Here is a 25794-nt window from a genome sequence, read left to right as displayed (position 1 = left end):
ATTTGCTTTTTAGAAGTCCTGTTCCCAGTAGGCCTCCATAGGCACCAAGATGGCAGAAAGCAGAGATGTTCCTGAGAACTGGGCTTAGCAGTCTAACTAGGCACTCCCAAGGCCTGGGAGTCTAGAAAAGTGGCCCTATCCCCATCTTGGCATTTATTGCTCCCTCAGGATGCTTTCCATAGCCCTGGGATTGCAGCATTCCTCTCCCCTGAGACAGCTCTGTCAAGTGTGAGACAGAGAGGGTCAGGCCCATCTGCTTTCCTTACAGAGATGTTAAAGGACTCTTCAGCTGCCAAAATAGCTCAGCTGGGAGAGCGTTAGACTGAGGACAGATCCTGTACGTAGACCCAAGTCTGCTGTGAGGGCTGTCAACAAACCAACCCTACTGTGAATTAGCTAAGTAGACACTTGCTTAATTCAGACCCTGCAAATGCGATTCAAGTCCACATGCCTGAGCACTGTGCACCTAAGAGGCGCGGTGCTCCAGGCAGCACCACCCTGAGGAATCATCATCATGAGTGTTTGTTGAGATCTTTCCCTTACAATCGGCTGCTGACTCCTTTCTACCCAAGTCCTCAGTTACTGCTGACACTGAAAACGGTTCGGGCACAGAAAGCACACACAGAAGCGGTAAGTTGATCTAATAACCTGAACTGAGCAAGCAAACAAAAACAACTTACTCTTAACGTATCAGAGAAAATCAGATACCCCTCAGCCGGGGTTAGGTGGTCTTGGTTAGGGAAAAAGTTAAGTCAATGTTCACTAGATTTTAACTGAAGTATAGCAAGCCTGTGACATCATCACAAGTAGAGCCCATATTGTTGCAAACATTACTTTAAAATACTGAGATCGGGCTGGAGTTCAGAGCATTGACTGCTGTCCCAGAGATCCAGAGTTCAATTCCCAGCAACCACATGGTGGCTCACAACCATCTATAATGGGGTGTGATGTCCTCTTCTGCAGATGTATATGCAGATAGAGCACCTAGAGAAACAAAACTTAAGAAAAAAAATCCTGAGATCATAGGAGTGTTCCAACTACCTTTCAGTGTTATTTTGTGTGAATGGATATATATACATTATTATACCAAAGTCTTGAAAATATTTTGAAAAGCATTTAATTAATTTCCTTGCAATTCTTTGTATTTAGTTTCATGCATTTGAAAGCATAGTTCTGAGATGGGGTCCATAGACTTCAGAAGCTCTCCAGAAGGTTTGTTTTCCACAGAACGCCAGCTTTCCACAAAGACAACACAGTTCCCATGCCTCAGCCCTTACTTCAGGCCACACCTTTAACCCAGGCTAGCGCAGAACAACTAGTCAAGGAAAGAAAAAAGAGGAACTGGAGCTGATGGTACCCAAATAGGACTTAGCAGCTGGAAGCCTGGGGGAGGGGCTGAGAGGAGCCAGCCTGCCCAAGACTGAGCTGAAGGCAGCGGTAGACAGACTGGCAATGTGGCTTGAAAACAGCCCAACAGGAAGCAGGTCATGCTTGGATCTGTGCTTCAGTCTTTTGTTTGTTTGGCATCACATAGAGCAGCGGTTCTCACCCTTCCTAATGCTGTGACCCTTTAATACAGTTCCTTATGCTGTGGCGACCTCCCCAACCATAACATTATTTCATTGTAGCTTCCTAACTGCACTTTTGCTACTGTTATAAATATGTAAATATCTGATGTGCAGGGTGTCTGACATGCCACCCCTAAAGGGGTTGTGGCCCACAGGTTGGGAACTGCTGACGTAGATTAGACCACAATGCGGGGTCCCAGGCTTGCAACGACATTGAGGGGAACAAAGTCTAAACAATGTGAGTGAAGAGAACAGGACTGTACCTCACTTAACAAAAACAAGTGCGGAATAAAGTCTACACCTGTAAGTAATCCCAGCTCTTGGGAGGCTGAGGCAGGAAGACCTAGTTCAAGGCTAGAGTGAGGTACACAGACTGTCAGAAGTCCAAGGGCTGGGATATAGCTCTACTCTAGGGCACTTACCTAACATAAGCAAGGCCCTGGGTTGGTCTACAGCACAAAACCAACAATGGGGCTAAGATATGGCTGTCTCTGCATTTGCTCCCATTCCTAGGCTACTCCATACAGCCATCTCAGCATCGTCCAGAGACCCATTCTACAATAAGAGCCTGCGGCTTACCCTCCACTATGCTCAGGGTCAAGATTTAATGAGGTCTTGTTTTCAGAGCTGTGTCGTAGCTCAGCCCGCTGGACACTCCACAGTTCCTGGCTCCTTGTCTCTCAGCGTAAGCCCATTGTCCCTCTGCCTGGAACTTTCCCTGGAGCTTCCGTGGCTTCCCACTTCCCTCCAGCTTGAAGCTGGGCCACGGCTTCCTCCCAGAATCACTGATCCTCCATGCGCTCCCACAGTTCTCCAGGTTCATGTGGGGTTAGACGTTAAATGCCCATTCCATAGGCTCATGTGTTGAGACTTGGCCCCGGCCTTCTGTCTTTCAAATCTGGACACATTATCTTAAAAAAAAATAACTAATTATTTTGTAACCAAAATTTTATAATTTTGGTAATAACCAAAAATTTACCTGCTAAGCTGTTAAGCTGTCAACTGTATTTTCTTTTCTTTTTTCTTTCCTTCTTTCCTTTCTTTCTTTCTTTCTTTCTTTCTTCCTTTCTTTCTTTCCTTTTTCTTTCTTTCTTTCTTTCTTAAAAAAAGAATTATTTCTTATCTATCTATCTAATCTATCTATCTATCTAATCTATCTATCTTATCTATCTATCTAATCTAACTATCTATCTAATCTATCTATCTATCTATCTATCTATCTATCTATCTAATCTATCTATCTAATCTATCTATCTATCTAATCTATCTATCTTATCTATCTATCTATCTTATCTATCTATCTATCTATCTATCTATCTATCATGTATACAGTATTCTGTCTGCATGTACGCCTGCACACCATTAGAGGGCACCAGATCTCACTATAGATGGTTGTGAGCCACATGTGGTTGCTGAATTCAACTCAGGACCTCTGAAAGAGCAACCACTGCTCTTAACCACTGAGCCATCTCTCCAGCCCTGTATTTTCTTTTGAATTAGAGAAACCTGACAACTGAGCCACAGAGTGAGTGAGTGAGTGTGAGGCTTTCTAGTGACAGACTACTACTGCAGCTCTGAGGTCAAGCATGTGGCTTAGCAAAGGCATTTACCACTTCCTTTGTGCTAACACAGAACCATAGTAAGAGCTGAATAGACGGCATCTGATAGCACCCTGTTTTAAGTCTCTATTACTAGGGGCTGGAGAGATGGCTCAGCAGTTTAAAGCACTGGCTGCTCCTCCAGAGGACTGAAGTTTGATTCCCAGCACCCACATGGCCACTTACAAGTGTCTGTAACTTCAGAGATCTGATATCCTCTTTTGACTTCCATGGTGCACCTATAGGTGTACACACAGGCAAAACACCATACATACAAAATAAATACAAAAAAGAAACTAAATCTCTATCACTGATTATAAAGGAAGGGCAGTAATGTTAGTTTCTACCCAGTCAAATCCGTATTTAACCCTACATCACAAGAAACTAAGTCTTACGTTAAAATGACATTTTCTGGGTGCTGGAGAGATGGCTCAGAGGATAAGAGCACTGATTGCTCTTCCCAAAGGTCCTGAGTTCAATTCCCAGCAACCACATGATGGCTCACAACCATCTAAAGATGAAGTCTGGTTCCCTCTTCTGGCATGCAGGTGTACATGCTAACACACATTGCATAAGTAATAAATAAATAAATCTTTAAAAAAAATGACATTTTCTCTAAAGTATCTTGCTGCTATTTTAAAGAGGACAAACATCTTCTTTGGAAAAGTTCTCTCAGCTCTAAGCTCACATTACATGGGAGCTTGGGAGAGACAGCGGCTGAGGGGCTGAAGCACAAGCTTCAAAAGCCCGACAACCTGAGTTTGTCATCTGAGTTTCTGGAACTCCCATGAAAACGCTGAATAACCCGGATGCTCTGCAGCTAGCCTGCCAGGAGCACACAGATCAGCAGGAGAGGAAGAGGGCCTGTCACCTGCTGAGGGAGAACGACTCCTGAACACTGTCCTCTGAACTCTGCACACCTGCTGTGGCATGTAAATGTCCCCCACACCCACAACTCCCCACCACTTTCTCATACATACATACATACATACACACATACACACACACACACACACACACACACACACTTTAAAAATCATATCAAACACCACTCCTGAGAAGGCAACTTCTGCTTTAACCGACCGCAGCCATCAAGCGGCAGGCACACAGCACCTCATGGCTCTTTGCTCCACGAAAGGGTGAGAGGGCAAGAAAATCTGACACTTGAGTTTCAGTACATAATTATTCAAATAAATTTTAATGATTTCAGTTCAATACAACTGAAAATGTAGTGTCATTAAATAACATTTTCTGCTATATTTCAGAGTACAGTTTGGAGGCCATTTCCGGGCAGAAGCATCACATCCTAAGTATTCAGCTTATTAAGTGACATGGCTGACAGTGTCATGGCAGAGGTGGGGGACAATCATCAGCTCATAGAATTTGGCTAAGAGAGGAAAAAAACCAAAAAATCCAATGCAACTAACAAAGTAGCTACACATATTAGTAAAAAAAAACAAAACAAAACAAAACAAAAAAACAAAAAAAACAACCCAATGTCCATCTTAAGTGACTAGAAAAATACAGGTAAAGTCACAGCAAATAGTCTTCACTGAGTTGGGTAACTTTATTTGCATTTCATAGTGATTTCTTAAGGCCTAGATCCAATGAAACCATTTAAAAGCTCTATGAGGAATGGCAACGACACTTTACAAAAGCTCAGATGTCTGAGTGAGCAAGATTCACCTTGGTGGGCAGAGGCCCTGCTTCTTCGTGATCTTCAGTTTGAGATCTAACAACCACAAGAGAAGGAGCTGGGTATCTGCTCAGCTTCTGTTCATTCATAAATTCCAAGTCGCCATAGATACTCAGCTTCTAAAAAAAAAAAAAAAACCAGCACGCACGTTAATTTGGATGCTCAGGAATCTCTCCAACTAAGTTTCCAAGCAACAATTCAATCTCTAGAGCTGCATGGTGGCACACTCCTGGCACTTGGGAGGCAGAAGGAGGCCCATGTAAGCTGCAGGGCAGCCAGGGCCACCCAGTAAGATACAGTCTTAAAACACAAAAAACAAAACAAACAAACAAAAGCAACACACAATTAATCTATGGATATTTGGTTTGAAAATTCTATTCATATCTTTGAGACTGGAGCATGTTTATGGATGAGGCTAGGTCCCCTGCACATGGCCCGAGGGAGTGTTCCCACAAGTCCTATCTTAATCCTTAGAGGAGAAAAAATGAGTACCAGGTAAATACGCTGCAGCTTAAGGGAAGTTTACATGGCCACATCAAGAACTTTAGTTCTGGAGTTTTGATGGATGTCAAGTGACCAGGTCCTCTGTTGGGAAATGATTTGCTGCAGGTGTCTAGATTGTCATGAAGAAAGTGACACCCTCTGTTTAACCATCTCTAAGAGCACAGAATAAATGAAGCATTCTAACACTAGTAGAAAGAGCTTCATAAACATGCAATTCCTCATGTGTTACTTTCAATAAGACACTAAAAAGCAGGAGCTGGTGAGATGGAGACTGGTTAGGAACATTTGCAGCTCTTGGGTTCAGGTCTCAGCACCCACACTGGGCAGCTCCTAACTGCCTTTACGTCCATCAGGAGACCTGAAGCTCTCTTTTGGTTGCTGTGGGTCCTGTATGCACACGGTACACAAGCAGACAAGAGGCACACACACACACATACATGTAAGTAAAATTAAGTAATTTAAAAAAGAGAGTAAAATAAAAGAACGAAAGCAGAAAACTGCATCAATTTACGTGAAGTGTTCACCAAAGAACTTAGAAAAAAGCAGAGAAAAATGTGCCACAGAATTATACAGTCCAAACAAGAGAGAAAGATCAAGTCATCTGAGGGGCTGGAGAGATGACTCAGCAGCTGAGAGAGAATGCTATTGCATAGTGTCAGCTCCCAGCAGCTAGTGCTCACTCACAACCAGCTGTACTCCAATTCCAAGGGACCCAATTCTGCCCTCTGCTGGCCTCCTCGGGCTCCTACACACATGGTGTACTCACACAGGCCTACACAAATGCACGTAAAACACATCTTTAAAAAGTTATCTGAGGACTGGAGAGACAGCTCAGAGGTTAAGAGGACTGGCTGTTCTTCCAAAGGTCCAGAGTTCAATTCCTAGCACCTACATGGTGGCTCACAGCCATCTATAATGAGATCTGGTCCTCTCTTCTGGCATGTCGGCACACACACAGGCAGAACACTGTATACATAATCAATAAATAAATCTTTAAAAAAAAGTTATCTGAATGGGAGGAACTGCTATGTGAGTCACCCCCAGCAAGTACTTCCCAATTGAGTGAGGCTATAGGAGGGCAAAGCATCAAGCACCTGATCAAGAGGTGACCACCTTCCCAGTGTCAAAGCACGTGCGGAGGTCAGCAGCTAAGCAATCAGAGAAACATTACCTAGATTTTCTAAGGCTGCTTATTCATATGCAAACTAATATAATAAAATAAAATAAGACCCACTATGTGAGCCAGGCACAGGGGCTGGAGAGATGATGCAGTGGTTAAAGGCACTAGCTTCTCTTCCAGAGGACCTGGGTTTGATTCCCAGCATTCACCTGGTGGCTAACAACCTTCTGTAACTGGAGTTCCAGGGGATCCAGTCTTCTTCTGGCCTCTGTGGGCACTGCACACACAGGGTATGCATATATACATACAGGCAAAATACCCGTACAGATAAAATTAAAATAAAAAAGGGGTCAGGGATGGTAGTGCTGGCCTGTAATGCTAGCCCTGGGATCTTGTTTCAAAAAGCAAACAACAAGGGGGGAAATCATGCAATAGAATATGGCTTGTCACTAGGTTGACGTACAAGAAAAAAGTCTGCAAATCTTGAAGAACGAACGATATTGAGCTAGTTAGCACCCTCCCAGGAACCTTTACCTGCTGTATCATGTCAATGGCTTACTACTCATTCTGTTCCATTTCTTTACTGCTTTTTTCCTATAGTATTTGAGGACACAGAACTCTCACTTGTTTCAGCTGGATTCGATGTCAATAGAGATTATCCTACATTTAATTATATAAATAACTTCTTTTCTTGAAAACTAAGTTGAATCCGCAAATTACAGCTTTTTCTCTAAACAAACATCTTTTACCTTAACAATTGTTTCTTGAGCCAGTTAAGCCAGTTCAAATTTAATTACCAAGGAACTAAGTAATAATCTCTTTGAGGTTAGCTACCAGAACACAGGAACTCGGAATCAAAGACTGGTTTTGAAGTTTCTAAAACAGTATTTACAGCAATTGATTCACAATTTTAAGTGGTTCCACAGTTGTCTCTCACATTTCAGCTTAGACAGTGGTTCCAGCAGCTCTCTTCAGTCTCAAAGAAGCAGAGAGGGCACTGTGCTCAAGCCAATCAACACATACATCAATGGAGAGGGGAGCCACTGTCCGGGCTTACAAACCTGTGGTTTTCACATGTGCCAACCTCACCTGAGTAAAACCATCACATCTCTCATTCTATTAGCAGGGCGTTATTTCTCTAGTTAAACAAGGCACTTAAAATGGTTATTCACTTGGCTCTGGCTTCAAGTAGCCCAAGGGTTAAAATGACATTTACCTCAGGGGGAACATACTGTTCCACAGCTGTAGCAACAGCTGCACAACAGATCCAAAGCAACACCATCACTGAGAGGACAAGAGTCGTGGTCAAAATCCACCCAGAGTTCCTGTAAAACAACACAACAATCAGTCACACTGCCCTACACACTCATGCACTGTCCTTAAAATTACTTAACAACACAACCTGGTCTCGGTGGCGCACACCTGTAATCCTAGCACTTTGGAAGGCAGAGGCAGGTGGATCTCTGTGAGTTCCAGGACAGCCTGGTCTACAAAGAGACTCTAGGACAGTCAGGGCTTTTTACACAGAGAAACCCAGTCTCGAAAAACTAAAATAAAAACAAATTACTTAACAATACATATTTATTACAAGGATATATTATCTCTAGTTTATGAGGATGACTTGATGCTCTTTCCACTATTTCTAAAATTTCTGTAGCATGACTACATAATTCTTACAATAATAACAAATAATGATGAAATCAGACATACATATTTCCTACTGTGTAGATAAAATTACCTCAAACTGCTGGGCTTGATGACACAAATCTTTGCTCCCAGCACTCCAGAGGCAGAGGCAGAAATAACTCCCAACAAATTACTATTAAGACCATTTTTGTTTTTATTTACTTTTGAGATAGGCTTCATGTAGCCCAGGCCTCATACCTGGTATGTGATAAGGCTGGCCTGGACCTCCTGTCTTCCTCCTTGCTAGGATTGCAAGTTTGGACTACCAAGCCTGAAGAATACATTCTAACTACTAACTTAGAGAACGCAAGCAAGTATCCTATGAATTGAACACAGTGTTTCTTAATTTACAGGTTAATGCAATGCTACTCATTTAAGAAAATACCTCTACAAGTTGAGGTAAATTATGAAAGGATTCATAACAAACTCCCAGGAGTCAGTTTTCTTATAACATTTCAAGGATGTAAAGTAAGTGGATTATCAAGCATTTTGTGACCATTATATTTTCCTTATGATTAGAAAAAAATCTTAAGGTGGGAGAGCAGTTCTTAATTCTCACGTGTCCATTCGTGGCCAAGGACCTATACTATAGGCCACCAACAATCCATTCACTTTTTGCCGCAGCCTAAGGAAATGGCATTCCTGCTACTGTTGTTTTGTCTCCCAATAAAAGAGAGACTGGGCTGTTGGAGACTGGGCTGAGCCTGATCCCAGGAATCTACATGGTGAAAGAAACTTTTCTTCTGACCTGCATATGTGTTCTGTGGCATGCTCATCCATATTCAAACAAATAAAGTATTTTTAAGTTTACTTTAAAAGAAGTAGACTTCCAGAAAGCATACAATTCTCCTTTGATGCTAAAATTCAAATATTCCAATTTTTAAAAGGTAACAGAGTAAGAAATGTTGTTAATAAAAGAGCATTCACTCTCCTTACATGGTGCAGTCCTTTCCTGGAACTAAGGAACTCACTTTCATGAGGGAGGACAGATCTCCTATCTGCACTGCAGCCATTAGTAGAGACAGAAAACTGGGGCTTATCTTCAAGTCAATCTTTTTCCTCAACCTCCACAGCAAAGCAAAGTAGATCCTGTAGATGCTCAACCATCTCCATGACCTCCTGGCTTCCCTGCCCACTGCTTTAATCTGACCCATAATTTCCTGCTCACAGCTCTTCAGCCTGACCCCTTTACCTATTTATTATACACAGGATTCTTCTTGATACTCTATATCAAATATAGGATATAATAATTCATGTTTGTACACAGACACTTCTAGAGAATAAACTTTTCGTTGAAAGTTATTTTCTAAGTAAGACATTACTTCTAAATTGTTAGGCCTTTAGTGAGATGGCTCAACTGGTTAGGATGCTTACTGCCAAGCCCTGATGACTTGCGTTCCCTGGAACTCACACAATGAAGCAGAAAACCAACTCCCACAAGCTGTACAAACACACATGCACACATATACAAAATAGAATTTAAATATTTCACTGTAGTGTCAAACGCAACTAGAAGAATGTATTATGAAACAGAATGGCTTGTAGCTTTATCAAAATGCTTAGTCTAGTACACAATAAAGTAGAAAATAAAATGCTTGGCCCACTATCTTTTACCCTTTCCTTTCTTTTTGTGAGGTGAGGGGAGACAGAGGGCTCATATGGGTACTCTTATGATGAGCAGAAGCATATACACTTTGCTAAAACCCTCTTCACTCCATCTGAACACCTGACAGTCCTTCCTAGGAGGGAGGACATAGGCAGCCATGACTCCTGCCCCCTGTCTCCTGTCCCCCTAAGAATCCCTGGCACAGAGCTGACATCCCCTAGCCATTCTTTTGTTTTGTTTTGTTTTTGTTTTTGTTTTTCAAGACAGGATTTCTCTGGTAGCATTGGCTGTTCTGGAATTTGTAGACCAGCCTGCCTCTGCCTCCCAAGTGCTGGGATCAAAAATGTGCACCACCACACCTGGTTCCCCTGCTCATCTTAATCTATTGTTCTTACATATCTCTTCTGTTTATCTGCCCATGCAGATACAAACCCAATCCTTAAGTAATTCAGATTATACTTTAAAGTTGAGCTTAAGTAATTAATTTATTTTTAGTTTAGTGTGTGGAGGTCAGAGGACACCCTGAGGGTGTTGATTTTTTTTCCTTCCACCATGTGGGGTCCTAGGACTGAACTTAGGTCGTCAGGCTTGGTGTTAACTACTAAGTCATCTCCAGGCCACAGTGGAACTTCACTTAAATGTTTGGGTAAGACACTTCTTAGCACAAATCAAGGAATTCTAACAAGAATGCCTTTGTACTACCTGTTCTGTTTAGGGTCTGTAGAAGGAAGAGGAGGTTGGAGAAGAGGCTGGATAAAAGATAAAGTTACAGTGAGAGAAAAGTGATTTCAGTCCTACTGTGTAGGAGTGTGACCACAGTTAACAGTAATGTGCTGCTTCAAAATGGCAGAGAGAGGATTTCCAATGTGATTTCAAAGAAACAGAGATATCTAAGGTGATATGGATGCTAATTATCCTGTCTGATCATTACATGATACATACACGTATGAAAACAGCACAGCACACCTCATATATTTGTATAAATATGTGTCAGTTTAAAAAATAGTACATGTATTACCTTCATCAGACTAATCATTCAAAAGTACAAGTTGGGAAAAGAAGTTGAGAAAGACTTTTTTTTAACTATTAAACTTCTAATTTAAAAATAACAGAGCAGAATGACTGACATAAACTCGAATTTATCTTTTATGTGTATTAAGAAGAAATACATACAGAGATAGGCATCTTAAAAAGCCATCGCTTTCCTCATCTTCAAGGTAGCTCTTGTGTGCTTGTGAGTTTCTCATCTGCAGGTCTGAAATAAGAAGGCACATGCACATGAATACACACACTGAGCACGAGCCTCTCTCCTAGAGGTGCTCATCTGCAGGTCATTTCTCTGAGTGTAATCTGACACATTCTACGTGTTAAAATGTCTTTGACACATCAAAAATCAAATGAGTATTCTACCATACTGTGAATTTCCTGCCTCACTTTCAAATCTTTGTTTTGTAGCCCAAGGTAACCTCAAACTCACAGCCATCTGCCTGCCTTTGCCTCTCAAATGCTGGGATCCAAGGTGTGTGTTCTCCTGCCTGGCTCAAATGTTTTTGATAATGATGTTTTCTGTTTAACTACATGTGGACTTGAGTAAGAGAATTTGTTTTATTCTATTCGAATGAAAAGAGTGTTATTTTTTCATTTCCACTCAACAATAAAATCAGTAAGTTAATTATATCAATAAGTAAAATAAGTTAGTAGATTTTCAAAGGTAAACTGCTTTAGCCTGATGTCTAATGGTCCTATGATTTAAAATTCATACCTAGAATGGAAATAAGAGAGAACAGAGAACTCACACTTTCCAGGTAGCGCCACTATTCAGCTTATTGGGGAAAAAACCACTGCTTGCTTTGTTAGCTTATATTCAAAGCATGCTTTGAAATCATGTTTAGGACAGTCCAGGCGGTCCCCTTGCTAGCAGCATCACAAGGATGTGGAACTTGTTGGAAATGCAAACCCCCAGATAGATTAGATGACCCCCAGATGACCCAGTGAATTAGAAATCAGAGTAGGCAATTACAACAGATTTGACAGCTAATGTTTATCCATCTACTTAGAATAAAACTTACAGGACATTTTGCTTAAAGACGATTCTCTCAAGTTTGTAGGCTCCTGCTCCAACTGCGGTGCATACTGAATTTCTGGCTTAGACTAAAATGGTAATGAGAGCAAGTAAATCATTTATACCTTAGACACTGTTTTTAGTAACAAGTTCTAGAATACAAAATCTATACTAACAACATTTAAGCCAAAAAATCCAGCAACAGAGAAAACACATTAATTATAATATTTTAATATTACTATCTTGTGAAAATGAATCTCAATTTTAGTTGATCAGAAATAATTCAGCAGCCTACCTAAATTTTTAACAAAATATATATTATGTTATCCTGATTATAATATAATAATATATTTTAACAAAATATATGTTACACAAATGATCTCTTTTCTCATCTGAAACATCCGATTCTCTTAACTCTAAACAGCTGGCACACTACAGGCAAACATTCTACACTTTGTATCCTTGTGCCTCTGGTATCTCTGTGCCTCTGGAAAGGACTTTCTCCATCCAAGTTACAATTGAGTTGACATAAACGAGAGAAAGAGATAACCTCTCAGGCTGGAGAGATGGCTCAGAGGTTAACCAGAGATGGCTCTGGTTGCTCTTCCAGAGTTTCTGAGTTCAATGCCCAGCAGCCACACAGCAAATCAAAACCATCTGGACTGGGATCTGATGCCCTCTTTTGGCATGCGGATATACATGAAGACAGAGCACTCATATACATAAAAAAAAATCAATAACTTGTTTTTCAAAAGGAAAGAGACAACCTCTCCTCCTCTGATGAATCAATAAGGACTCTACCCTTGAGTTATTAACTTATGCATAAATAAAAAGAAAACGCTTGTTTTTTCTTACCATTAAATTAAGTGCAGAGGACCCACACTCAGAAAAATGCTAAAAATCACAAGGTAGCCACACAGTAACCCATTCAACTAGCAAGAATAATTAAAAGCTGTGGCTTACTTCTTGAGAGGAAGCCAGTGTCACAATACAATCTGACGACTGATAAATATGAGGAACTTACTGAATTAAAGAAAATAGGATGTTAGGGTACCATATGGGCATGGAAGCTAAAGTGCCCTGAGTTTCTGCTAACTACTTAAACTGATAGCATGACTTTAAGCAAGCTGGATACTCAGCTTCCTCACCAATAAGCAGGGGTAATACAACTTCACGAAACTGTTTGAAGATTTCAGATGATACAGTTTTGGTTCTCTAGATTCACAGATTTTTTTTCGAGACAGGGTTTGTGTAGCCTTGGCTATCCTGGACTGCTCTTCCAGAGGTCCTGAGTTCAATTCCTGATTCAGACCAGGCTGGCCTCACAGTGATCCGCCTGCCTCTGCCTCCCCAAGTGTGGGATTACTGGCACGCTCCACCACAGCAGGCTATCCATGGGTTCTATGTCCATGCAATTCATAGCCACGATCCAATCACCATGGGGAGAATCTGTACTGAGTATGCACAGGCAGCTCCCTGTTATTGCACGTGCAGGATAACAGGTGTTCATGCAGATTTCACACTGTGTTAGGTATCATAAGCGGTCAGTACTGATGTAAAGTCCCACAGTGCGTGGCCTCTCAGTAGCTGACCGGATCCTCGACGGTAATGCTGTAGTAACATTTCCACCGAGCAATTCTATGGCCAGCTCAGTTTAAGAACACTACATTGTTAAATGACCCATAACTAGAGGGGGGGATTTGTAGGTTATATGCAAATGCAATGTCATTTTATATCAGGGAATTGAGTATCTCCAAATACTGGCATCCTCAGAAGCCTGGAACAATCCCTCACAGGTACTCTAAGATAACTGTATGTAATTTTCTAGATTAGCACCTAGTAACATCTTATCACACAGTCAATTATAACTATATAATTCTTATCTTCTCATCTAAATTTCTTACTTAATCAATTTAGTCACTATAAAACCAAGAGGACCAAATATCCACTGAGCTTGAGGTGAGGCTTTCAAGGTAATTACACTGTGTCCTGCTGCTCAATGTTTCCATGAAGGCCAGTTAAGCAGCACTATCTGACAAAGTACTTAAGTGATTGATTACATGATTCTACGCCAAAACACTCAGGTAAGAAATGTACATTGACTATTGCTGTATTTGGGTCAAGTGTGAGACACAGTTTTCACCTGGAATATAACTATTTTTCCATCATCGGCTTGAAGATAAAAAGTCCATGAAGAGGTTATGAAGCTCTGTGCAGAGTCCATCATGTCACTCCAGAACGACCTCACCAGAGTTAGAGGGAAAAGGAGATGCATTCTTGGCATCAGGGACATGAGCTAAACAAACAAACAAAACCTTTTAAGTAGTAAGAAATGCATTGTTTAAGTACGTGTATGCAAGAGAACAACATAATGAAGATGACTTGAATCTTACTGGAGAGGTTACAGATAATTACACCAACAGTTGCCATCATCAGCATTAGACCAAACTCTGTTGCTCTCCAAGTAGGAGAAATCATGACTTAATAAACATCAAGAGAAAAAAATGTATGCAGAAAATAAAGAGAAATGCTCAGGGGTATTTTTTGTGGTATTAATATGTATAATGGGTTCTATTGACAAGATTTTAATACCAACTGTTATCGTCTTGATCTACCCTAATTCTGACTTAACTTACTAGACAGCACTGACCCCAGAGCACAAGTTTGGGATGCGGACTGCTTAGAATGCTTTGACTTGATGTCAGGAGAGACATTATCAAGAGCAAAGAGAAGCCTTTAGAACAAGAAAATCTGCATCCAACATCCAGCTTTCCCATGTAATAACTATGAAAACCATCATAAATCCACTCCACAAGTATTTATGAAGGTTACAGATTTCTGGTTTTAAAAGACCAGAAATCAGGTGTTTGTTTTTATTTTTGAGATAGGGCACTGCCATGTAGTCTAGGCTAACCTCACTCTTATAATTCTCCAGGCTTAGCATCCTGAAAGCTGAGCATCTTATGCCTACATGCTACATCTATTTTAATCATCAGTGTACATTTGTGTTTAAGAGGACACTTTATATAGGAAAGAGATTAACACAGGGAGCATGCTTATCAAAGGAGGGGAGCATACTATAAGCTGGGGTGAGGGGAGTTGGATTTCACAGAGAAAATCATCCTTCCCTAGAGGCCGAGTCCTGTTCCTGGGGAACCGGAGCAAAAACCAAAAGTGCCACACGAGATTATAAAAATCAACTGTTCTGCACATATAACCAAGATAATGGGAAGTTAAAGAACTAAGTTGTTTAATGGTCCCTCAACATTTGAAATATGTTTACTATTACTTAAGAAAACACAAATTAGAAGAAAAATGATTGCTAATGGGTCTTGAGATCTCATTTTGAGGTGATAGGAATGCATGGAATTAGATAGTGACAATGATTGTGCAGCTGTGATTTATACTAAAATTCACTGAAGAAGTGTGGATTTTTTTTTTAATAATATGTGAATTATTTGTCCAATTAAAAAATCTGTACAAATTCCATGGAGGGCAATTTTGTTCTATTTCTGAAAACTGTAGAAACTTTATCAATTCTAGTCCCATGTTCTTATTTTATAGGTATATTAAAAATGTATAAAATATATAATACTTATAAAAGAAAAATATTAGAAGGCACCTTCATGTTCACGAATAAGAGACTGCTTTAGTTGGGTGTGATAACTCAAGCCTGTAACCCTAAAATCAAGGGAGAGAGAATCAGGAACTTCAAGTCCCCCTGAGCTACTTACCAAGTTCAAGGCCGAGCTAGGCTATGTGAGATCTTGTACCATGATACATCCACATGGAATATCATATAGTGAAAGAAAACCTCTTAGATTAACAGAAATATTTTTGCATATCTTTGTATACATATAAAACACTTCAGTATCAATAACCCTGGTTGTGTAGTGGACGGAGAGCTAATGTTTCAATTTTGAAAATTATTGAAAAATTACTGTCTAAAAATTAACAACTTTTTTTTTTCCTAGAAATTAAAATCCAGCCAACTGTGCTGTAAACAGCTTTAATCCCAGCACTCCAAAGGCAGAGCCAGGTGGATCTCTGTGAGTTAGAGGCCAGCCTTGTCTACAAAATGAGTTCTAGGATAGCCAGAGCTGTTACACAGAGAAACCCTGTCTCAAAAACCTAAACAAACAAAAAGACAGAAATACAAATTAAGATCCTCTCCCCAGAATACAGTTCACGAGGGGTAAAGAACTTTCAGAGCTAACACTGTAGAAGGTCTCAGGAGCTAAAGTGTGAGAACAGTTTGTACTCATACCTATATGTAATTGGGAATTACTGGATTATGCAAGAGAAGGATGAGAAGGGCTCCATTTAGAAAGAACGCTTTCTCCACCCAGTAGAAAGGGAAGAGCTAGAAAGGGTTAAAATGCACAGGCAATCTAGAAGTTAAGTGAGCAACACAGTCGACAAATGATGCTGCTCTGACTCCATGCAGAGAGAGGCAGAAGGGATGGAGAAAGAGACACAAGTATCAATTTCTCCTAGCCAAAACTTTTTTTTTTTCACATGTGAACTAGAGATTATCTTACTGGGCTGTGAAATGAAAAACAAAATAGGATTATGAATGCATTTTAAGAAAGCATTCCATTAACATCTGCAAGCACAGTTTTGATAGATGCAAAATAAAGATAAAAGCTAACAGTAAAACGAGACCACACTGACAACAGCCATGTCACATGACACAAGTCTAAGCACAGAAGCAGGCAGCTGAGAAAGGCAGTATTGTCTCTTACTTGTTCTTGTCTCAATTCAGCAAATGGCAACTGATCCTGGCAGCCAAGATGGCAAGCATATTGCTCATCAGATTGGGAATATGCTTCTGTGCATGCTGAAAAAGAAAAATGCAAATTCTTAGAAAGAGGAGAAGGAGTAGAAAACAAACAGGACAGGAGCCTACTACAGAGGGCCTTTGAAAGACTCTACTATCAAAGCAGTTGCTGAGACTCATAACCAAACCTTGGGCAGAGTGCAGGGAATCATATGAAAGAAGGGGGAGTTAGTATGACCTGGAGAGGACAGGAGCTCCACAAGGACCAAATATATCTGGGCACAGGGGTCTTTTCTGAAACTGATTCTCCAATCAAGGACCATGCATAGATATAACCTAGAACCCCTGCTGGAGGTAGCCCATGGCAGCTTAGTATCCAAGTGGGTTCCCTAGTAAGAGGAACAGGAACTGTTACTGACATGAACTCAATGGCTGGCTCTTTGAGTCCCCCCCACCCTCTGAGGAGAAGCAGCCTTGCTAGGCCACAAAGGAGGATACTGCAGCCAGTCCTGAAGAGAAGAGGAGGAGGACCTCCCCTAACAGTGGACTTAGAGAGGGGCAGGGAGGAGATAAGGGAGGGCAGGTGAGACTGAGAGGGAATGAGAGAGGGGGCTACAGCTGGGATACAAAGTAAATAAACTGTAACTAATATAAAAAAATAAAAATTTAATTAAAAAAAAAGAAAGAAAGAGGAGAAGGGCAGTAAAGAGGAAGGCTGCAGAAGAAAGGGATGTTATAGGATCCCTTTACCTAAGGATGTAAAGATACAAAGACACACCAGTGTCCATGAATTCCCAAACTTGGGAATAGCAGGAAATTCTTTAGTGGAACTCTTTCATCTCTCTTCTATGAGCTCAACATCTTGCAAACAAGCCCATCATTTCGTACCTGGACTCTGGCTATCTGAAGCCATTCTCTAAGGAACCCTCACAAGTAAAGGCTATGGAGTGGGCAGAGCTGGTCTGACGTCTGGGAGATGCCACTGAAAGTTGAAACCCATCATTTACTGGCTGTAGCCCCTAACCTGGGCTGACGGGCTAAACATCTGACCACTGATTTTTCTAGGCCCTATATGAACTAGACAAGTATTCAACCACTGAGCTATCTCTAGCTCTTATTTTTTGAGACAAAGTCTCCCCAAGTTGCCCAGATTGGCTGTAAACTCACTCTGTAACCCAGACAAAGCCTTGAACCTTCCTGCCTCAGCCTCCCAAATAACTGGTATTACAAACCTTTGCTACTAGGCCCAGGTTGATTTCTATAAGTCTGATATGGAAAAACCACCACCTAATTTAAGAGCTTGAACAAAACAATGTATGTTAATATTTATTTAAATATTTGGGCTCAGCCACTTGAGAAACAAAGATATCAACAAAGCAAGGGGTGAGGAGGGGTGGGAATAAAGCAATTATGTTGAATTCTAAGAAAATGGAACCAGCAAGTGTTCTGTAATAAGGAGTTTTAAAGGCTGAAATAGAGCTATAGTTCAGTGGCACAACACTGGCCCAGCATACACTAGGTGCTGAGTTCGATCCTCAGCACTCCCAAGACAGAAGAAACTGAAATGGGCTCTATCAGATACACTTACTTCCTTTAGGTCACTGGCCACATCTTTCTTGTGATGTAACCTTTCACCACTGTAGCCATTTTATTTTCTTCTCAACTCAGGTAAGTACCTGTAACATACTTCTTGGGGGCTCTAGATAAACTGGGCATGACACTATGAATCTACAAGGATGGCCAGTGAGCAGACTGAGCCATAAAAATTAGGTCACGATATCACAGAATAGTGTGCGAGAGTCATGTCAGGGGCATGTGTCCAACTACACTAAGTACACTAAAGAAAAATAACAATACAATTTAGAAGGACAAGATTCCATTACAGTTGTTGACAAAGTTAAATGTTCATTCGGTCCTGATTGTAGGTTTCTTTTATTAAACTCATCTCTTTCACCAAAAGGTAAGAATAGTGGTTAACTGGTGACAGCCTCTGGTTATTTTCACTGGCAGGATTGATAAACGATACTCTACCAAACACTTCAGACTCAAAGGCCTGATTCAGTTAAAAATCTTGGAGCTATGTCAACTAGCCGACTGACTGAAAGGTTCAGGGAAATTGTACCACCCATGAAAAGGTAGCGGTGAGTTATGAGTTGGATAATTACCTCTGCATTTGTCTAAACAGAATGCCTGGTTAAACAAAAGAATCCTCTCCACAGCACAAACTAAACACTGTCTCAATGCAGATGGATTAAAGCCCACGACAATTTTAGCAGCATCTATTCAAACCCTAATTTTATAATTACAATATGGTGGGTGACTAGTATAAACAGGATGTCTGTCATTTTCTAGGAAAAATACATCAAAAGCATAACTCAACTCAAAGAAAGCCCCAATGGTATGCACAGCTGATGTCATTAGCAGAGTATCTTACCAGATTCACATTCCAATTTGGTCCGATTTAAATCAATTCCATCATCCACAAACTGGCAAATTGAAAACAGTCTGCAACCTCTCTGACACGCATATAACTCCTCTTCCTGGGAAGAACAAGAATAAAGAAGATTACCAAAAAATAAGAATTTTCTTTCAGCTGGAAAAAGATCAAGAAGAAAGCAAAGTTACTGTTTATTTTAAACCATACAGTAAGTTTTATACAAAAAAGGAAAAAAGTTTTAGCTCCTAAATTGAATTATTTGGTGACAGACATTCTCTCACATACTAGGCTAGTTTCTAACACTATACAATAAGCCATGACCTTGTACTTTTGTTTTTAAAGAAGTATTTTATTTTTATTTTAAATATATGCAAGTATGTCTGTGTATTACCCACATGCAGCACCCACAGAGGCTAGAAGAGGAACCAGAGTTACAAACACTTGTGAGCCACCACGTGGGTGCTAGGAATTGAACGTGGGTTCTCTGGTAAAGCCGCCAATGCTCTTAATTGCTGAGGCATTTCTTCACTCCTGAGCTTGTATTTTTGATCTTCCTGTCTCTACCTTTGGGATGCTGGGATTTCCTGGGCCACCACAGCTGGCATTTGTGATGCTAGAGATTGAGAACCCAGAGCCTTGTGAGCCACATTCCCCAGTGTCTATTTCCGTATTTTAAAGTGAAAAAAGCCTACTGACTAAACACACCACCCTTTTAGCGTATTCTATGGCCACAATTTATAGGTAGAAAAAGAGAAATAACAACAATCTTTGGAAATGGGAATAACAACAATCAGGATCCTGCACAAAGTAGAAAGGAACCAGGGGTCACTGGCATGCTTTTGCTACATCCAAAGGCATAACCATGAGCTCATTAGCAAAAATATCAGGACCAGCTTCATAGAGCAACAGTAAAACAAATTCTAGAACAACGATGGGGTGAGGTTATCTATACAAATATTCATATGGAAGAATTTTTATATGTTTAAAAGTTGTTATTTTTAAATTTGTGTGTGTGTTCATGTGGGGGGGGAGCCCATGTGAGTACATGTGTATTATGTGCATGCAGGAGTGTGGGAAGGCCAGAAGAGGCCATCAGAACTCTGGTACTGGAGTTAACAGGAGCTTGTGAGCTGCCACATAGTTACAGAACCTGGGTCTTCTGCAAGAGCAATAAGTGCTCTTAACAGCTGAGCCATCCTCCAGCCCCACGGGTTTTTATTTTAATTTTTAATTGGCTTACTTTAACTGAGAATACAAACAATAGCACCACGGTGTCATGTGGGAACAGTTACTGCAATCAGCTAGACCAGAATCAATTTTTCTGGTTAAAAAACAAAAAAGAGGTACTAGTTACTTTACCTATTGAAATCTCAAGTTTTCTCATCATGAAATAAGACAATACTATTCTGGGAGACTGTTAATCTTACCAAAGTGTGTATGACATATGAGGTGATTAATAAATATTAGTAGTAATAATCATAATTTTTATTTTTTATAAATGTCTTAAAGTAGACAATAAAAATTACATTAGCATTCAGAGCTACGTGGGAAAATCAAAATAGGATTTTTGCCTCTGTGGGATAGTTGTTTACACTTAGAAAATCCTAACTGTATAATGAGACTATAAGCAATGAGATCACAAGCTTTTCTCTCCTTTGACGAATACAGTACTTTAAACAAACTAGTGTCTGTAAGAAAGCCCCGTAACTTCTGTGTGATCCACTGTGCACAAACTGGAAGGCATCTAACGAGGAAAGGTGTATATTCCGGTTAGCAACTGTGGAAGACAGCAGTGGGCTGTTGGGGTGATCCTTTTGTGCACTGTATAAAAATGTCTTTGCATTATTCAAATGCTGATTTCTGTACCAGCAGAGACCTGAGAACAGGACAGACTTTGTATTATCAGTCTTTGGCTGCATCATATTTTATAAACACTCCTCCAACACCTTCTAATTAGTTTAGTAAAGAGCTAAACGGCCAACAGCAAAGGCAGGAAAGGGAGGCAGGATTTGCCGCAGAGATAGGAACTTTGGGGAAGAATCAGGAAAGGAGTCACCAGCCAGACATGAAGGAAGAAACAGTGCTGGGACTAAGATTGAGAGGCAATGGGCCACGTGGCAGAACACAGATTAATATAAATGGGTTAATTAAGATAAGAGCTGGTTGGGAACCAGCCTAAGCTAAGGACAAACTTTCAAAATGAATAAATGGTCTCTGGGTCATTATCCCAGAACTGGCAGTCTGAGAGTCCCATTACTACCTGGCACCCAAATATAGTGTGGACTTCTTTTCAGAAGAATAATTAGTAAAGCTAATGTAGCAGCAATAACCTATATGAAGAAACGCCTGTAAGTCTAACGTGAAGTTTTATTACACAACTTTGAAGGGGCACATTCTGTGATCTTGGTTCTGTCTTCATTGCTAAGGTAAAAGCTACATTTCATACATGATCAACAGTTACAGTTTACACTTTGCAACACAGCTAAGAGCTCTCCTGTTTTTGGAACACACACATTTCCTTATGCTGCCCACAGGAAGCAGGAAGAATGAGTTCATTACCATGAACTGTACCAGATGACATTTTATTCAGATATGCTTGCTCTGTATCCCAAGCTGGCCTGGAACTCTTAATCCCCGTCAGGCAGCTCTGAACATTGGGACTGCTCACATGTGCCAATACACCCTGCTCAGATAGGAGTTAAACCAACCCCAACAGACCACCCAGAACCAAAGTCAGAGAACCATATGGCATGCTGAAGAACCCAGTGGGTCAAGATTCAGCCCTGAAAGCTTAGCCTTTATACTTATTCTGTAGAGCCATGGGCAAGTTACTAATCTCTCTGATTCTCAGTGTCCTTTAGGCACACTAGGGGGCCTACAAATCCACATGATGCTGCACTGATAGATACTACATTAATAATATGGTTAATAAACACCCACAATGTGACAGGCCGAGTTAACACTGAATGTATTATACACCCGTAGAGTAGGCTGGAGAGATAGCTTAGCAGTTAGGAGCACTGGCTGCTCTTCCAGGGAACCCAGGCTCAGCTCCTAGCGTCCATATGGCAGCTCACAACTGTCTGTACCTAATTCCAAGGGATCCATACCCTCTTTGGTTTTTGTCAGCACTGCAACTCACAGCGTGTACAAATATGCAGGCTAAACACGCATACACATGAAATTTAAAAAAATCTTTTATTCAAAGCAAAGAATCATATCCTTAGTTCAAGTATTGTGTATTCTACAGAACATAAACCCAAATACGATAAACATTTCATGCTTTTATGTATCCCAAGTGATTGGCAAGCTTCTAGAAAATAGAACACAAGAAAAGAGTGCCTCCTGTCACAATGAGTATCAGCTACGTAACTAAAGGCCCTTTAACAACAACGCTACCTGGATTGCTTCCATATATATTTTCTTACCTTTAGGAAACTGAGCTAAGTCAATCTATCTATCCTTCCTTGCTTTTGCCTTACTTTGTTTGTAGCCCAGGCTGGCCTGAAACTCACAGCAATCCTCCTAACTCAGCTTCCCAAGTGCCGGGCTTATCAGCACGAGCTACATGTCCGGTTTTGAGAATTCTTCCTAAGGAGTACAATTCAAGTGTGCACAAACCTGACTGCACAGTATGAGAAGAAACAGCTACCCATGGCTGTGTTAGGCATTACTCTAAAAGCATGAAATTATCTGCAATCTTCTCACTAGCTCTGCAAGTATGTGGTTTTCCTATAGTTCACAAAATGAAATTCTAAGAGATTAACTGATCAGCGGGATCAGCACTGTTTCTTCCTTCATGTCTGGCTAGTTAACAGTGGAGCCAGAATAGGCTGCTGGCTCACATGATTTGGAAGTGCATACCCTGTAAAAACTGACCGCACTGACTTTAGTTTTGTTTTGACGTCTTATATTCCTTACAGTGAACCCAGACATCACACAACTGGACCTTTTGAGAACAAAGGGAAAAATGTATTAATTTAAAAATATCTACTTACAAATTCTATGTCCTTACAATAAATAATTGTAGTCATTAAAATGAGATTTCCACCTGCCAGTTACAGTATCAAGAGAGACAATGTGAGATTTTTGAATGCTTGCTTTCTTCTAACTTTCTGCTTTTACCCTGCAATGCAATGCACAGTAACTCAGTGAGGGCCTCTAGAAACCAGCGAGGTAAGTGTTCTTAACGCAACTTCATTATGTGGTGCCACAGCATACGGTGGCCAGCTTCAAGACTCAATTTCTACTCCACTACTTCTTATTTATAGGATCTTCAGGAAGACGCTTAACTTTTAATTCATAGCCCCCTTCTTTTTTTTTTTTTTTTTTTTTTGAGACAGGGGTTCTCTGTGTAGTCCTATAGATCAGACTGACCTCAAACTCAAGAGATCCTCCTGTCTCTGTCTCCCAAGTGCTGGGATTCAAGTGGTACCATGCCCAGAAAGAGAGTAAATTTGAGCTGGGCGTGGTGGATCAGCCTATAATCTCAGCCCTTGGCATTTAGGAGACAGAGGTAAGAGAATATGGAGTCACATGGGAGCCATCTTAAGCTGGATGTCAAGATATTGTCTCAAATAAACACTCCCAAATATGCATCTGATCTCAGAATTTGGAGGGTGAGGCAGGAGGGTTGCCAGGAGTTCTAGGCCAACTTGAGATCCTGTGTCAAAAACAAAATAAATTTAAGTCCAGGACAGACAGGGAGCCAATGATTTGGAGTTCTGGTTAAGAACAGCATTAACAAATGACTGAAAATGACTTATCAATATCACATCAACCATTAGAAACTAGTGACTATTATAAAAATACCTAAGCCTTCTGATGTGATGATGTATATCTGTAACACCAGTAGCACTGGGGAACCTGAGGCAGGAGGATTGAGAAAAAACAACCAACCTAAACTACAGGGAAATCCTGTCTCAAAAACAAACAACAAACACATCCAAGAAATAGCCAAATATTGCTGGTAGATAGATCTTTCAAATTATGTACAAATTTGCTGGGGAAATCTTAAAAAGAGGGAACCAAACACTAATATTACATAAAGCAAATCTCAGCCTAATTCTAGGCCAATCAGTATTGATGAACTTTCTTGTAGAAGCCTTTTAATGATGCGAGCTTTATTGACTGAAGCCTGAAGTCAGAATCCTCCCTCCCCAAGAGTGACCATGGCAGGCCTTAAACTCTTGATCCTCTGACCTCAGCCTCCTGGAGGCTGTAATTACAGGTATCCATTACTATGCCCAGCTCTTCGGTTCTTTCAATTATTTATTAAGTTCTGACTTAGAAAATTTAAGGCTAGTCCCACAATAATTTTGTGAAGCCTTTTATGTTTTGTTTGTAAAAGATATGTATGTAAAAGAAACAAATTTCTGGAAGGTACAGAATTTACAATTCTTCCTACAAAAGACACGAGAGCACTTGTCAATACGAAACACTCTAAAGAAACCGGAACTGACATTCTGGCCACTTTGTAGCTGAAGAAGGCAAAGAGGGACAGCCACAATGGTTAAGCAAATAGCATACAGAAGACCAAAGAAAACAAGGATAAAAAACACCAGCATCAGTGAAAGCGCTTACAAAGCAAGGTGGGGAGAAGTATAAACCCTAATTATAGATGGGAAAGGGGTGTGTGGGGGAACACCAAGCAATTTAGAATGTTGAGTAAACAGAATTCACAAGAAACTGAAAAACAACTTAAGGAGGCAGAATTAAAGGCTAGGCGGCGGCTGCAGAGAGGGCCGGGGGCAGGAATCCGGCCCTCCTCTAGCTACACAGTGTGCATCTTCCGTGAGGGCCGCGGAACTGCTTGAACCGCTCCACGGATCCCTTATCTTCTGCACTGAGTGACGACGTTTGCTTTCCTTCATCTCTTTTGAAGGCAGAACCCTTACTGCTTGCCCCACGAAGGCAGCAAGCAGTCTGGCCCACAGTCACTCAACCCAGAGGGGAAGTCCCCCTTTCTAGTGCCTCTCTCACAAGCACCGAGGCCGGCTTCACACTACGGGGCACCGAGGAACCGTCAGCTCGTCCCACTCCCGGGACGGACCCATAAACACGAGCTGCAGTCAACGTTTCGTGCAGGCGTGCACCCGCCCCTCCGTCCCCACCCCCGCGCTGCTAGCAGGTCAGGACCACGCATCCATCTTCAGCCGAGCCCCGGCAAGCGCAACCCTCCCTAGCGGCGCCGCAGGCTCCCACGGGCTCGCCTGTTTCTCATCTTTGTGTCCCCCCTCCAGCCTATCACGGAGTCCTGCAGCACAAACTTCCGGCAATTCCAGGACCCGGGTGCAGGCAGGAGCCGGGAGGCAAACCGCAGCCACACCGAGGGGGGTGGAGAGCAGCTGAAGCGCACATTCGCCACCAGGGTCCTCGGGCTGACAGCGCCGTGGACGCCGCGAGATGGGCAGCGAGGGATGAGGGGAGCTCGGCCGAGACGGGCCCTACTTACCTTGGGGTAGGTGTGCAAGGGGTAGGTCAGCTGACAGGCCCGGTGACAGGACGCCGTGTCCCCCAGGACCGAGTCAAACGCTTCGGCCGCTGCAGTCCCCGAGCCTCCGGCCAGCGCCATGGTCAGCAGCAGCAGCGGCGGGAGCCCCAGCTGGGCCTGGACCCAAAGCTTCCCCTTTGGCGCCGCCATCTTGTTCCTCTCTGTCACAGCGGCTGGGCTTGTTGCTGTTTTCTTTTCAGGGTTTCTCCCTCTTCCGGGCCAGCCCCTTTCCCCGCCCCTCCGG

At 41.5% G+C, this 25794-nt stretch overlaps 2 protein-coding genes across 2 annotated transcripts in view; one reads left to right on the top strand and one right to left on the bottom strand.

Moving 5' to 3' along the window:
• Positions 1-4335: 4335 nt before the first annotated feature.
• Tmem59 (transmembrane protein 59) lies at positions 4336-25786 on the bottom strand. Its single transcript, XM_021635272.2, has 8 exons — positions 25512-25786; positions 19055-19160; positions 16586-16680; positions 13984-14136; positions 11848-11929; positions 10952-11033; positions 7703-7811; positions 4336-4981 (listed from the first exon to the last, which is right to left on the bottom strand). The coding sequence occupies exons 1-8, from the start codon at positions 25698-25700 to the stop codon at positions 4826-4828; spliced, it is 972 nt and encodes a 323-aa protein (XP_021490947.1). The 5' UTR covers positions 25701-25786; the 3' UTR covers positions 4336-4825.
• Positions 25196-25794, top strand: part of Tceanc2 (transcription elongation factor A N-terminal and central domain containing 2) — a 35994-nt gene continuing 35395 nt past the window's right edge. Inside the window, exon 1 of the mRNA XM_021635274.2 lies at positions 25196-25517. The gene's annotated coding sequence lies outside the window, so the exon portion shown is untranslated. The remainder of the gene's footprint in view (positions 25518-25794) is intronic.

The sequence above is a fragment of the Meriones unguiculatus genome, chromosome 12 (assembly GCF_030254825.1).
Source record: "Meriones unguiculatus strain TT.TT164.6M chromosome 12, Bangor_MerUng_6.1, whole genome shotgun sequence".
NCBI lineage: Eukaryota > Metazoa > Chordata > Mammalia > Rodentia > Muridae > Meriones > Meriones unguiculatus.
Note: the sequence above shows the minus strand (reverse complement) of the source record. Positions and strands in the feature narration are given on the sequence as shown.

What these genes read in the sequence shown, in the direction of transcription:
- Tmem59 (XM_021635272.2), bottom strand. Translation starts at nt 25,700, where the DNA reads ATGGCGGCGCCAAAGGGGAAGCTTTGGGTCCAGGCCCAGCTGGGGCTC. An exon ending in CAAATTGGAATGTGAATCTG is followed by an intron (nt 16,681 to 19,054) that starts GTAAGATACTCT and finishes TTTCTTTTTCAG; the next exon opens with CATGCACAGAAGCATATTCC. An exon ending in AACAGTATGTTCCCCCTGAG is followed by an intron (nt 4,982 to 7,702) that starts GTAAATGTCATT and finishes TTTTTTTTTTAG; the next exon opens with AAGCTGAGTATCTATGGCGA.